This window comes from Prosopis cineraria, unplaced genomic scaffold (assembly GCF_029017545.1).
Source record: "Prosopis cineraria cultivar Desert tree isolate PC_DT_omini unplaced genomic scaffold, ASM2901754v1 PC5, whole genome shotgun sequence".
NCBI classification, from domain to species: Eukaryota; Viridiplantae; Streptophyta; class Magnoliopsida; order Fabales; family Fabaceae; genus Prosopis; species Prosopis cineraria.
The window spans coordinates 39,774,617-39,789,958 of record NW_026555336.1 but is presented as its reverse complement, the minus strand read 5'-3'; the positions used below and the strand labels follow the sequence as shown (position 1 = coordinate 39,789,958).

General features: G+C 32.5%; 1 protein-coding gene and 1 long non-coding RNA gene across 6 annotated transcripts; one reads left to right on the top strand and one right to left on the bottom strand.

The window, feature by feature from the left end:
* Positions 1-2,511: 2,511 nt before the first annotated feature.
* LOC129311562 (uncharacterized) lies at positions 2,512-7,970 on the bottom strand. 2 transcript variants are annotated; one of them, XM_054953904.1, is made up of 2 exons: positions 7,664-7,970; positions 2,512-3,951 (listed from the first exon to the last, which is right to left on the bottom strand). In XM_054953904.1, exon 2 carries the CDS (start codon positions 3,814-3,816, stop codon positions 2,722-2,724), a length of 1,095 nt encoding a protein of 364 aa, XP_054809879.1. In that variant the 5' UTR covers positions 3,817-3,951; positions 7,664-7,970; the 3' UTR covers positions 2,512-2,721. The 2 variants fall into 2 exon arrangements, with proteins under 2 accessions (XP_054809879.1, XP_054809880.1); XM_054953905.1 differs by having other exon boundaries at positions 7,699-7,970.
* A 674-nt stretch (positions 7,971-8,644) lies between these two features.
* On the top strand, positions 8,645-13,251 carry LOC129311563 (uncharacterized). Of its 4 annotated transcripts, XR_008593314.1 has the most exons (7): positions 8,645-9,569; positions 9,855-9,998; positions 10,621-10,730; positions 11,119-11,230; positions 11,366-11,437; positions 12,691-13,018; positions 13,085-13,251. It is a non-coding gene; the product is annotated as an uncharacterized LOC129311563 (long non-coding RNA). The 4 variants fall into 4 exon arrangements; XR_008593312.1 differs by having other exon boundaries at positions 8,661-9,306; positions 12,691-13,251; XR_008593311.1 differs by having other exon boundaries at positions 8,662-9,569; positions 12,691-13,251.
* The last annotated feature ends 2,091 nt before the right edge of the window (positions 13,252-15,342 follow it).

The window sequence follows — 15,342 nt, the reverse complement described above, 5'->3', positions numbered from 1 at the left end:
ACAAAGTGGAAATCCATCAAATGATGAAAAATTCAGTAATCAAACAATCGAACAGAGAAGGTCAACTTGAAGAAAAGGTTGGATCAGAAACAACAGAAAGGAGTGGCGCGGGAAGTGGAGAATGGGAGACTATGTAAAAAGAGAAAAGTAGAAGGCAAGCGGGAAATGGAGAATGGGAGACTATGTAAAAAGAGAAAAGTAGAAGGCAACCTCTTACCGAGACCAGAGGTACCAGGCTTCTGACCATCGATAGGCTTAGTGTCTACACGAGTAACCTTGAAGAGCACCATAGCTTCCTGAGCAACAAGAATTACAGAACCTCAAATTTCAGAGACACAAAATATGAAAGAGATGCGGTACTTGTGGTGGAGAGGGAAGAAAAGAGGACAAGTGTAACTTGGATGCGTCCCGTTGTAGCAAGAGAGTATAGTGCACTGAAACGATGAGTGATAGGATTACACTCGTGAAAAGGAGAATTTTAATATCGTTTCGCACGTCTTCGACACTCTCACTTGTTTTGTTTTAGCTTACAAGTGTTCTTCCTTTTGACAATGGATTGCTTTATGAGAAAAATGGAGCGTAAACCGCGAGCACTTCTTGCGCTGTCAACCAAAATGTTCCATCTATTTCTCTCTCTCTCTCTCTCTCTCTCTCTCTCTCTCTCTCTCTAATTTTCAACACTTCATCTCTTGATTTACATTTTAAGATAAAATATAAAGTGCATGAATAGCAAACTATGCCTATTGAGCTTGAGTCTGTATAATGCTAGCATATTTTGAAAGTGATTGTATTAACATAAAAAATAAGTGACATACTTCAAAAGTTAAACAAAAACAACTTGATGAAATTTAGATTAATTGACATTGAGGTACTTATATTTTTGGAATATAAATAGTTTTCAATGCACTATCAAGATCAGGTTATACATTCATCAGTCAAACAATTGACGACTGTTAAAAAAAAAATTGTAGAGGATAAATAGATCTATATTCTTTGTTGGCAAAATGTTTTTGGTTACTTACAAATATTTTCTTATTAAAAGTAATTATGTTTAAAATATTAATAGATACTAGCACCTTTTTTAATGGAAATTTAAACTTTGGTTTGCCATGCCATAAAAGACTAACCTTTTTTTGTTAGACCCAATTCTATTAGTGGCAAATTGACATTACATTACACGCACGTTACAGGCATCACATGATTTTCTCTATCCTTAGGCAAATGAGCACGTTTATGTTCAAGTTTTTCCAAAAGTACACAACCAGCAAAATGATTCTTCGATTTCCACTAAGACTTGCAATGGGCTTCCACCCAAGTACTCAAATGTCCATCCATGGCAAGCACCACCATGTCCCTCTCATTAAGAGCAACGACGAAAATTGTACTGCAATTCATGTAACTGTGGCTAGTTTACTAGCTATTTGATCTCATGACCCACTTATTGAGAGAGTAAGAATAAAAAAAGACAGGGAGGTGTTCAACGTCCTCATGTTCCATCTTGCTTAGTAAGATGAAGATGGAAAGAATGAAAAAAATGCATGTTAGTTGAACAATGAGGAATTATCTATGCTATTGTAGCATAGCTTTCCCTGTTGATGGTGAAAAATGAAATATGAGATTGCTAATCAGACATTATCATTGCATGTGATGATGTAATGAGGTCATTGCCTAAGTTTTACAGCCAAGAAGCCATCTAAGTGTCACATTCTTAATTCTGCCAATCAAATGATATCTTATCAGATCCACAAAAGGTCTATAGAAATGTTCAAGGCAATTATTTACCATATCTTGTAAGAAGGTTTTGAGTTTTGAAAACTTTAAACTGTTATATAGTACGTTCTTCAAAGCTTGTTGAACTGTTATATCATGCCAAGCAAGTGTACCAAGATTGGACAGACCACGGAAACTGCCTCCATAAGCAAACAATGAGGGCTTTTGAGCAATTCCAGAGAGCCAAGTTAGCAAGCAACTTCTTCACACCAAGTTTGGAAAGCTCCCATGTTTGAAGAAATGGTTCAATAACTTGTTTGCTGATATATTCCTTATTGAATCATTTAATGAGCACAGAACAACTATTTCCTTAAAAAAGATAAATTCTATATAAAGCTTCAATGGCAAATAATTTGATACTTAACCATTATTCAACAGTAGTGCCAAATTCCTAAAGAACTCATTGATCACATTTTCTAAAAATTAATTCATCAGGGTGTCAGCAAATTTGTCTCAATAATATGCCCAGAATAGTAGCAAGTCAGTAGCCAATTGTCTTCAGCTAGTCATAAGGTGGCAACTGGTGTCCCTAAGATTTATATCAAGGTGAACTATAGGATGCCCATAAAGCCAATTCAAAAGAAAACAAAATTATTGATTTTTTGTTTCTCTATATCCAGTATCAAAATGGAAGCTGAATTACACAAGGGTGCGTTTAGACGAATGCCAAAAGGCTGCAAGCAACACAACCCCATCACAATAGGAATATCCCTTTGCACTACTATTTATGAAGAAAAACAATGGTCACGTGAAATTACTCAAATACATTATAGATTTTAAGCCGCTAACATGTAGTTTGGATTCAAGATCAAAGCATGACAAGGAAATTGAAAAACTCAGAGTGAATGGTCTAAAAACACTAAAAATCGTCACATCTACAAAGCTTGAGGTAATCTAACAAGAAAAATAGAAAAAAAGCACCATCTGAAGAGCAACAAGCAAATGCGTCTCTCATTCACTCCAGTACTTCTCATCACCATCTTTTCCGTCTTCATGTTCATCATTAGAGCTCTCTTCCATGATGCTTATCTTAAATCTCCGCACGTCCTCTACTGCAACACTTCTAAATAACCCCACATCTGTAGCACCAGACACCATGCGATATCCACGCGACTGTAGATCCAGGGGCAGATCATGCGGCAACGCAAACCCAGCTAAGTAAGCTTCACCGCTGTTGCCATTGCCGTCCTTCTTGCTCTCGAGAACTGCTTTCTCAGTTGCCCTCATCACTTCCCTCACTTTCTTGTTCCCAGGGTCCCATAGGTACCCCATGCTGGCACTAAGATCCAACGGACCCATCTGAATGCAGTCAACCCCATCAACAGTCGCGATCTCACCAGCATTCTTCACTCCTTTCTCCGATTCAATTTGACACATGATCAGCAACTCGTCCATGTAACTACTCAAATAACCTTCATCGATCCCATAGCCGGATGCCCTCACGATCGGGTGGGCTGAGCCTCGAATTCCCATGGGCGGGAATCGACAATACGACACCGCTTCCTTAGCAGCTTTTGCGCTCTCAATCATGGGGAACATGATCCCCTGGGGACCCAAATCGAGAGCCTTCTTAGCCCAAGTGGCGCAAGTTTCGGGGACTCGAAGAATTGAAGCGGTTCCAGCGGCAGCAAGGGCATGGATGCAGGGTAGCGCGTCAGAGATGCCGCCGTGACCATGTTCCATATCAACAACAACAAAATCGTATCCGGAAAGACCTGCGATCTCGGCAATTGTGGGTGAGAAGGTGAGGAGGAAGAGGCCGTAAAGGGTTTCGCCATTTTGGAGGCGAGCTTTGAGGTTCTTGGGAGATGAGAGGGTGTAGGTGGGTGGGGAAGAGGAGGGGGAAGTGATGTCATTGGCTGAGGACTTGGGAATGTGAGAAGGATTGGATGTTGTGGAGACGAAGATGGGTCTCAAGCACTGAAGAGGGAAGGAAGAAGAGGATGATGATCTGGGGAGCGTGAATTTCAATTTGGAGGGGGCAAGTAATTGGGGGTTTCTGAAAATGGAAGAGAGGGATGTACTAGTCATGATAGTTGTGGCCATATCAACTTTCTGCTTACTTTCTGCTTTGTCTCGGGATAGAGATGATGGAAGAGACTGCTCAGTCTGTAAAGCTCACTGTGGAGTGTTGTTGGCTGCAGGAAGGAGGAGGAGGAGAGGAAGTCGTCTATCCCTTCCCTGCGTTAGAATTACAAAAAATGGTATCAACAAAGAATTGGAACATTTTTTTTTTTGAAGATTTTGATTAAGTTTTTGGTTTTGTTTAATTTTAAATTACATTTTAAAGTTTATGATTAAGTTTAATTTAAATATTCATATTCATTACTCTAATTAATACATTTTTAATTAACATTATCGATGGTTTTAGTTTCAGATCTATATACTTTTTGGGTCAAAATAATCTCATATGACTTGTCATCAAAATATGAATGACATGAAGTTATGTAATTAATTTTTATATAAAAATAAAATAGATTGTCATAAAAAAATGAAATGAAATGAAATCAAATAATACAAAATTAACAATTGACTTTTCTTAACAAGTTTTTTTAACTAGTTTTCTAATTCACTTGAGCATTGTTTTTTTTTTCCTCCTACCAAACTTATTTGAGCATTGTTGGTTCTAAGATAGTTTTTCTCCTCCTCTCCTCCCTCTTGCAACTTGAAACATCCTCGTCCCCATGGTTCGTGTTCAGTGGGAGTGGGGAAATGTGAAATTTTATTAGATAGTGTTTGGATAAGTGGATTTAAATTTAAATTTAGATTTAAAATTTTATATTTTAAGTTTTATATTTAAAGCTCATATATTTAAAATTCTTTATTTGAAAAGTTTAAAAATTTAAAATGAAAAAGAGATGAGTTGAAACTCACAACAAAAAAAAAATTGAAAATTATGAATTTACCTATATTATATTTCAATGGGCAAAATATAAGAAAAGATACGAAAATTGTATAAACATCAATAATAAAAACATGAAAAAAATAAAATATTTGAAGTGATTGAAATTTTAAATGACATGAAAAAAAATTTGAAACTATATAGGAAATATAATATGAAATGAATATTTGTGTACCTAAATGGGTGATTTAATTCATATCCAAATCCCTCCTAATCCAAACATACAAGTCCCTCCATTTTTATTTGTAGGAGAAATTATCATTTTTTTCTTATTTTTTATATAAGAAAAATCATTTATTTCAATAAGCATTTATTACACCTTTCCAAAATCACCTCTTGTAATTTATATTAATAAAAAATAATTAATGTATTCTAATGTTAATTAATATAAGATATTTTAATTTAATTTTTTATTTTCAAACATAATTCTTACGGTTAATTAATTTTTTAAATTGTGTGATACATTTTTTTTCTTATATATAAAAATGAAGGGAATATTAGGCTAGCTTACACTGTTTGAGAAATGGAAGCTTGATCATTGTATTTCTTTCATTATGCAACATCCCAAAAATTTAAACTAAAACATTAAAATAAATTAATAATTAATTAAAATTATTGTGAGGTTAAATTGTGAGAACTTTAGTTTAAGTCATAGATTTTTTTTAAATTATAAATAATTAAGGTTAGGGAAAATTATATTAAATTACTAAAGATATTTTCCTGACTTGACTTAATATAAATATTTTAATATTATGAAGATTTTATTTGAGCAAAACACCTAAATTTAATTTAAATTTTTAAATTTTAAAAAATCTAAAAATATATTTAGATACAGACGCATATATATAGGAAGGAATTTAAGAAGAAGTGAAAGAAAAAGGAAATCAAAAAATGAGTTTATATATATATATATATATATATACATATATATTAATGAGAGGGGAAAAAAAGGAAAGAAAGAGGGGGCATCAGTTTTTTTTTTTTTTTTTTTTTTTAAAATAATGATCCCAACCCATTATCTTTTTGACACCTCATACAAGGCGTCAAAGCTTTTTCCCTTTTCCTTTCTGCACAACTGAGGGAAACGAACAGCAGCGTCCGACTCGGGGAGTAAATTACAGATGCCATATTACATTTACATTATATTGTAATCTTAGTGTGATTTGACATTTTTTTTAAAAAATTAGATAAATTTTTTAAATATTTTTGTCTGAATACATTTATTTATTTTATTTTTAAATTTTTGACAGTAAAAAAAATTAAAATTTCCTATCATTTTAAATTTTTGATATTTTTGATCATAGAAAAAGTTTAAAAAAACATAACTTTAAGTTCTTATATTTTACTCATATTTTGCTTTTAATTCTTATATTTTTTTAAATATTTTTAATCCCTGTATTCTTTTTTTTTTTTTGTTTTATATCTCTCTAAGGTCTTTATACTTTATTTATGGAAGGATCTAAAATAAAAAAAAATAAAAGCATAAGGGTAAAAAACACAAAAAAATACAAGAATTAATAATAAAATGTGAACAAAATATAGGAACCTAAATTAATGTGTATTCAAGAAGTTTTGGCTGAAATAGGTAGATAAAATAAAGTTGTTAGGAGTTTATTATTATTGTTAAAATAGTATATATGAATTATTTAGGTATTTTATCAAATATTTTTATTGACTTGAGCAAATCTTATGTTGGAAATGATTAATGTGAGGATTGTATTAGTAGTTATTATTTAGGTATTTTATCAGATACTTTTGTTGACTTAAGCAAACTCTATGCTGAAAATGATTAATGTAAGGATTGTATTAATGATTAATGGGTTTAGTTAGATTCATTATGATCTAATGAGGCTAATGGAACCACTAGATAGTAAAGTTATTTAATAAATTGAATTTTGAAAATTTTGAATGAAAAAGATAGTTAGGAAAAAGGTGAAATTAGTGTCATATTAAAGTTTTTGAATTATTTCATTGTAGACTAAATTCTTTTAAGCTATTGAAATATTTAAGAGCTTGAAATTGAATTGAATTCAAATAGACTTAAGAAATGAATGTACTTAATCCATATGGGCCCAATCCTTGTGGATCTTAAAACCTAAAGCTTGATTTTTCTTTTTTTTCTGCTTCTTTACAGCTCAACTCTTATTTAAGGGAGTTAATGTCGAGCCTTAAGCCTTATTTTAAAAATAATAATAATAATAATAATAATAATAATAAAATTAAGTATTATAAATTAATTATAATATTTTTTTTTTGATTTTATTTATAAGGTAGAGAGAGAAGAAATTTTTTAATTTTATTTATAAGTCACGTTATTAAATTTTTATCATAAATTTTCTTTTTTACCCTCCATTAAATGTTGGAAAGAGAAAATATATTATTAAAATATACATATTTAATAAAAGTAAAGTTAAAAACTTATTAAATTTTAAAATAGAGTTAATAAATTTTAAATTTTTTCTTAATATTGATGAAATATATTAAAAATTCCTTTTAAATAAGATCAGAATAATATTCTAAAACTCAAAATCAAAATAAAACAAATTAAGATTTTTAAAATCTTTAAAAAAAATAATTAGCACACATTTAAAAGTTTAAATTAATTAAAATATTCATCTATCTAGATTCAAATCCCCTCATCATTGAAAAATTATATGTAAGATTAATTATGTTATAAAATAAATTAAAGAGATTAGCAGCATCAATTATAAATGAGATGTTCAAATTATTTAATTTTATTACATAAAACTTTATCGAGTGATTTCGTACATCAAAAATTAATAATAATATTATAATTGTATAAAATTTTTTTTTCTTGTCAATTTATAATTGTATAAAATGAATCATCAGTTAACAATGTAACACGAAGCTCAAAACTTGTGTCTCGAGCCCCAAGCCTTTAAGCAGCTACGAATGCAAGCAAACTCGGCAAACAGTCAGAAGGCTGAACAAAGCACCTCCTCTCCTAATGTGACAGATAATTAGAGGTACCTGAACGCTGAAGCAAAGAATTGAATCGTGAGCACCTGAATCAGCTTGCCGTCGCGAGCACTTGAATCGTGAGCACCATCGTCCGTTGCCGAGATCGAGAGGGGGAGGAGAGATGACAGCAGTTCCTTGCCGAGATCAAGAGGGACAGAGAAGGAGGAGAACCGAGAGCAGTCTGTCGCCGAGATCGATCTGGCCAGAGAAGGACGAGAGCCGAGAGCAGTCTGCCGTCGAGACAGAGCTGGCCAGAGAAGGAGGCGAGCGAAGAGGAGAGAGCAACCCGTGCGTGCGTTGAGTGAGAATGAGAGTCCATTGGGAAGAAAATATGGAAGGAAAGAAAAAATTGAGAGAAAACAAGAGAGAAAACAGATTTTTTTTTTTGCTTGGATGGGAAAGAAAATATGAGAGTAAAGAAAAAGTGAGAGGAAAATAGAGCGTGAGATTTATTATTTTTTTTAATTTTTTTTTAAAGTGGAGAAATTTTGAGAGTAAAATTTTTTTTCACCATCTACCCCCCTCTCTTATTTATTTTGCGCTTTAATTCTTGAAAGACTACTTAATTACATTAATTTAATTTTATTAAACAATTTGGTTTATAATTTTTAACTTTTATAATTATAAATTACATTAATTTAATTATTTAATTAAATAATTTAGCCATTGACTAGATCAAGTGTCTAGAATTACATTAATTTAATTTTAATTATTTGATTTTAAAATAAAATATAAAAATATATTTTTAACAAATAATTTGATTTTAAATTGATTTGATTATGTTAATTTTAATATAATTTCTGTTTTTAATTTATTTTCACAAATATAATTACATGAAACATGATATATTTTGATATAAGGACATTATAGTTATTATGATATCTGTTCATTTTCTTTTTTTCTTATTTTTTCTTGTCTATCTAAACAGAATGAGTAATAATATTTTCTTTTTAGTTTTTTCTTCTCTTCATTTTCTTTCCTTTCAGCTTTTCTTCCCATATTTTTTCAACAGAGAGCAGACGGTGCATTTAAGGGGAAAATGCATAAAAAAGAAAAGAGAGAGAACCGGGCTTGACGAGCTTATGATCCAAACTCTTTTTCTTCGAACTTATAGAAAGGGGGGCTTTGAAGCCCAATTTTCTTAAAAATACATATTTTTTAGGCCCAAGTCCAAATAAAAAAAACAAAGGCTTAAATGGGTTGCCGTTCGGCCGTTCCAGCTGTAGTCAATCTTGTCCCTGGAGGTCGGCATTGGCACTTCATGCTCTTACTCGCGCTACTCAACCGGTTGTGTTCTACGCTCTATTTTCGACAACTTCTTTGATTCTGGGCAATGGGTATTCTAGAATTCTTCTATTTTCTCCAATCTCTTATCTGGATTTCTTTCATTCCATGTTCTCAATGAATGTTAGGTTTCTCTTGGCTTGATTTTCTAGCAAGTTAGAATCTTCCATTACTTTAATTTTTGGATACCTTTGCCCTTTCTGAGCCTGCTTCCTATCTTTAGGTGCTGAATTATACTATTATACATATCATTCCTAGTGACTTGAGGAAGCAGCATGGCTCTGCTCCGCAAACCCTTGCCTTTGATAGCCCTCCGCCCTAAGCCATCATTCTTCTTGATCAGAAGCATTTCCAATTCCCTTAACAGAGTACCTCCCTTATGCAGAACTATTTTTTTTTGCTTTGGCTTCTTCATCCCCTCCAACACAACCACTTCCTTTTGCTTTTGAAATACTCACATCTAGGTCTCGACTGCGAGTCACTTGAATGGGTTGCTCAGAATGCTTTTTGTGGTGAATTGTCTTTAAATAATATAGGTAAAAGGGTCCAGCTATGTGGGTAGGTTGCTTTTCATTGTGTCCATGGTGGCCTTACATTTCTTAATATTAGAGACCATACCGGTATCGTTCAGGTACTTAGATAGTATATAGCAGGTCATCTTTATTCCAGTTAACCTTGGAGAATATAGATAGAAAGAAAAAAAAATTCAATGAATAAATTAATGTAAAAGTTGCAAGCTTTTTTGTTTTTGTTTTTCTTTGTCCTTCGATGAACTTGCCTATATGTGGTATTCCTGCTGATAGTGCAGTTCCTATTATTCATATTATTCAAAGTTTTAGCACTTTTCCTACCTTTTCCCCTTATCATTGCAATAATCTATAAAATGGCATGTGTACTGATAAATATTAAAATGTAGGTTACGACCATTCCAGATGAATTTCCTGATGCTCATTCCACTATCAATGACTTGAGACTTAAATATGTTGTAGCTGTTAAAGGTATTGTCCGGTCTCGTCCAAATGAGTCCATCAACAAGAGAATGAAAACTGGCTTCATTGAGGTATGCATTAATATTTAATCAAGGTATCGCGTTTCTATTAGGAGGAGGATTTTCAGCTATTTCTGTGACTTAATACAACTTTTTGTGTTGTCTGAACTTTGAAGTGCGCATCTTAAACTTTTAGATAAGTTCTGCGATGTATTTTTTATTTAAACTTACTTGATCCTTTGGTTTCTCATGAAGAAGCCCAGAACTTGACCAATACATTCTAGGCTATTGGCAAGTTTAATATATTGTCTTTTCCTTTATAATATATGTCAAATTTGAGGAAGAGATAGATTGAACAAAAAATTAAAAATTTATTGTCTTTGCTAGCCATATGATGCTTAAGTTTGCTCCTAATGTGTAGCTTTTGATAGCTTAATAAGAAAGAATGGCATGTGCTGTTATAATAGTAGTTTTTTTTTTTTTTTTTTTTTTGGTTGCTTTTGGTATGAAAGTTCTTTTTTTCTTTCTTTATTTTTTTCAATTCCTTCCCATGTTCCTTGGTTATTACTCAATACATAAAGAAAAAAGCCATTTTGTACTAAACCAATTGGGTGTTTGATTTTCTATCATCTTTAGTTTGAAATGATTTATTTATTGCTTTACCCCTTTAATGCTCCAAGCAAATGTGTGGTAGGTTGCTGCAGAGAGTGTTCAAATATTAAATGCTGTAAAGTCTAAGTTACCATTCTTAATGAACACAGCTGATGATGCAAAAGAATCTCCTTAAGAAGAAATTCATTTGAGGTACTTATAAGATGCATGAAGCTCGTACTTGGTATATCTATATGTACTTTAGTACCTGCTCTATTAAAGTTCATCATTATGATGCCAAAACTTTGTCTTTAATTTAATTTAACTTGTGGGAAAATAGACTACTCATATCGTAATGTATTAAAAGTCTGCAAACTTGATACCCTATTATATTGTGGTATTGAATCTTCAGGGCTTTGTTTAATTGATTCTATGATTGATGTTTTCCGTGTTAGAAAGTTAGGTATTTCATTTGTGTTGTATGATTAGTTTTGTGGAACATAGACAATTTAAGAATGTCCTTTTATTACTGTGTATTGCCTCTTGTTTATATTCATTTAATTTTGTGAGAGATCTATTGCTTATTTTTGCTTCTTGGCAGGTATCGATGCCTGGATCTAAGGCGGCACCGAATGAATTCCAACATATTGTTGCGACATAAAGTGGTGAAACTTATTCGGAGATATTTAGAAGACACACATGGTGTTGTGGAGGTAATGTATAGCGAGTGCATCATTTCTGTGTTATATCTGTCATTTGAGTTATAGTGCCTCCTCCTCTTCGATGTTGCTTTGAGATTGATGGTTGGCATCATGTATTGATCTTTATCTTTTATGGTCACAAAGTAGATTGAAACTCCAATACTGTCTAGATCCACTCCAGAAGGTGCGCGAGATTATTTGGTCCCCTCAAGAATCCAGGTATCTACAAATTACAATTGTATAAATTTTGACGGATCACAATTATGCTTTTCAGTCATGGGTGCTCAAGATGCAAAAGACAATGACCTTAAAATTCCTCAAGTTTTCTGTGATGTTAGGTCTATTTTCAAAATGAATTGGATTATTCTTATCTGCAATATCGAGATCTAGCCTAAAAAAAACTTGGTTCAGATACTGCAACAATTAGTTAACTGTACCCCCTTGTATCAACCTTTAAGATATCTTCTTGCAGAAATGGGGTGTTTGAGCTTCAATTAAGCTTTTGTTAAACTGGACCAATTCATAGGATTTTTAATTGTTCAATTAACCAATGGATAAGTTTCATGGACTTCTATAAACAAAATGCTCATTGGAAATGGCATAAGATAATGTTAGTTGGTTTTTTCATTTGCATGGATAATCTTAGTAATCCTTTCAGTCAAGGTGTCTAATGGGTTACTATGCTATTCACGGACAAGAGAAAATGAAATCTTAATAGCTTGGCTTTAAGTTATTTTGTATTCTACAGCTTTAAAGTTAACCTTTGAAATAATCCAATAATTCACATCTCATATTGTTCTCAATAAAATAATTATTTAGCTGTCCCCTAATCAAATAATATTGAGTTAACTGAGCATATTATTCTAAAAATGACTTTATAACTGAGTTAGCTCTTGCCATGCGTCACTCAGTGGGGTTATATTTTGCCTTATGTATCTAGACCTCACTATCATTATCATTGATCTTTTACATCATGATTCATGATGGGTAAATCTGCCTGTTATCCCATGGTATTTAATAGCATTAAAGCTGATTTACAAGAAATACATTCTGCCCATAAAGAAAAACCTTTTATTCATTGTTGTTGGCTATTTCTCTTGTCAATTAATTTTTATTTTATAAAATTAATGGAACATTAAAATCCATGTTCTATCAATATATTATCTGAGATTTAGATGAAGCTACAATTTTCATAAGTCAGAAACATCATAGATTACCTCAGATTAAAATGGGCCTAGTTATTTGGAATAATATATTTCATATGCATAGCATTAGTTTAGGAAAAAACTTGTAATTTATTTCTTGGAAAAAAATAAGGTTTTGGTCCTTATAGTTTCGAGCAACGTTGGTCAAGGTCCCTAAAGTTTATTTTTCAAGAAATTAGTCTCTAAAATTTGAAAACCGTCAAGACATTAATTCTCTAGCCATTAATGGTGCTAAACGGTGTTAATGTGGTCTATCTGAATGCCCAGGCTCAACTCTAAACAAAAATCAAAATTCCCTTCCTCGCGCAACACGAGAATGAACACACTAGAACTAACAAGAAGGGTATGTTTGTGCTCCATTTGGAATTTGTTCAGCCCGTTCTTGCCTATGCATCTTCCTCACAGTTGGAATGCTTAGATCATAGACCTTGACAGTTGCTAGACCTAGGAGGAATCCTTAACACTATAGCTAAGAACCTCATTGATTTAAAGTCTTCTAAACATGAGATGTGTCATCTTGGAAAGCATTTGCTGCTTCAACCTTGAGGTCAGCTGCAGTGGCATTTACAGGGAGAATCACTAACTCTAATGGAAGGTGAGTGATAGAATCTTCATATTCATCTTCTAGTTCTAATTGACATGAGAGGTACATCTTAAACAGGTTTGATGGTGGCATCGTCTCGGGTTTATGGTCCTTGACAAGCTGCTTGCAATCAAGTTTTTGAGTGGAGCTCATGGCAATTGCCGTTGTGTCTCTCAAATAAAAGGTGTCTAAAATCCTATCCTTCTAAAGTGCACGAAAACACACGCTCCCTTATCTTTCTAAAATCCTTTGAAAAAAAATAATTTTCAAGCCCGAATGGATTTTAATAAGTCCTGTGAAAAGGGGCTTGGGCCCGAGAGGCCCTCCAAGCCCTAATAACCTGATTATTTTATATATATATACACACATACATAAATATATTTGATTGATAATGACACAATTTGATCAATATTTATTGTAGATGATGAAGAAGAAATTGTAAAAGTAATTGACATTGAATTTCCACCTCCATCTTCATTCTTCAACAAGTACACTTACATTCAAGAGATCTAATGTTTTATTTACAGATGATGAGGATAAAGAGAATTTGGGTTTTGATTGATGAATGTGTGTTGTTTAGATTTCTAAATATGTTGTTTAATTTTTAAAATATTGTATGGATTTTAATTTTTTAATTTCAAAATATTTTAATTAATTTATAATATTTATTTTATTTTAATTTTTTATTTTTTAACAGGGCTTTCGGGCCCAATCCTGAGCCCTTTACATAAGGGTCGGACTTTGAAAAAGGGACTAAAAATAGATAATCAAGCTTAAGGGCCTAGGCTCTTAAGGGCCGAGCCCGCCCGTATTCCCACCTATATGAGTGATTGAGAGCTGTTATATACGAATCTGAGCACTGGAAAATTGTTTAGGGCACTAGATAGTGATTGTCTTTTAAATTAGCTGATTACCTTAAATATATGCTCTTGTTCTGGGTGTAAATAGGAAGTGTTTGTTGCAGGTTTTTCTTGAAATAGTTGAGTTGCCAAATCCTTTTCCCAGGCTTACATATGCTGAAGCAATGAGTAGTCACGGTTCAGACAGGCCAGATACCAGATTTGATCTTGAATTAAAAGATGTAGCAATCTTTTCTTTGACTCCCTCCATATTTCTTTAAAAGATGTAGCTATTAGTTATAGAATATCCCCTCAATGCTCACATAATTATAATAACAGACTCATCTGTGACAAAAGAAGGAAGTAGAAGGAAAACTTCACTCTTCCACTTTTTGATAAACCAATACCGAAGCGATAATTATTATTAGAGGTTTGAAAGGGGGAGAATAATTCCAATGGAATGAAGAATTAAAGAATATTCAAGGGAGCATAACTCTGCAGCATGAAACCAAAGCGTGTCATTTTCTAAAAGAAAAAGTAAAACTCGGGAATAATAATTCTTTGGTGGGTGGCCATGCTCTTGTTGATAATGAATTAATATTTTAATTTATAAACTATAATATATATGAAATTTTAGGCGTGCAACATTGGAATCTTTTAGGTGGTGTTGCTGAATTATTCTGACATCGTTATTATGATGGTGGGGAAGACAGCTGAAATTGGAGGTGAAGATGAAGCATAAATGGATGTGGATTCCAGCTAATATGTATAATTGATTAATTAGTATTAGAAAGGTACGATAAGGAGAAGAAAAGTTGAATAACGACCATGAAATTGCAGTGGGGAGAAACATTATTGCAGAAAATGAAAGCATCATGAAAGCAAATCTGAAGCTGCATTTGGAGCGGCCGATGATAGAGATTAATCGTACGTATCTTTCATCACTAAAAAATTACTGACCTTTATGTCGTTACGTTACTCCATTTTTTATTTGATCATACGTATCATATAAAACAATGTGAATTCTATGGTCATTGAATACTTAAGTGACAATGTCATCATGAGTCGTATATTTTACATGTTTCAATATTTGTGTAATTATTTAGTATGTCAAGTTTTCTTCCATAATGATTTAGTAGAATGGGCGGATAAAAAGACGGTGCTGTTCGCTTGATTAATCGAACATTACAATTAGAGCACCGCCCCAGCAAGCTTCGATGGGGTCGTAGTGTACGCATGGTTTCGTAGTTGTTAACATTTATATGTGTAGACGTCATGTGAAGTAGTTGTGTAAGTTATCTACTTGTAATATTATAAGCTTTAGTTGTGGATATATATATATATATATATATAATTAAACGAAATAAAGATGAAGATCATATCAGATACATATTTATATGGTGCTGCTGCACCTGCCTGTCCATTCGTAAAAGTTGGCTTGGAAAAAAAAATATCCTTTTCCAAATTCGACAAAGACACTCACCCCCATATGTATGC

Bases quoted from the DNA above. Each gene is read 5' to 3' on its own strand.
- LOC129311562 (XM_054953904.1), bottom strand. From the start codon at position 3,816: ATGGCCACAACTATCATGACTAGTACATCCCTCTCTTCCATTTTCAGA.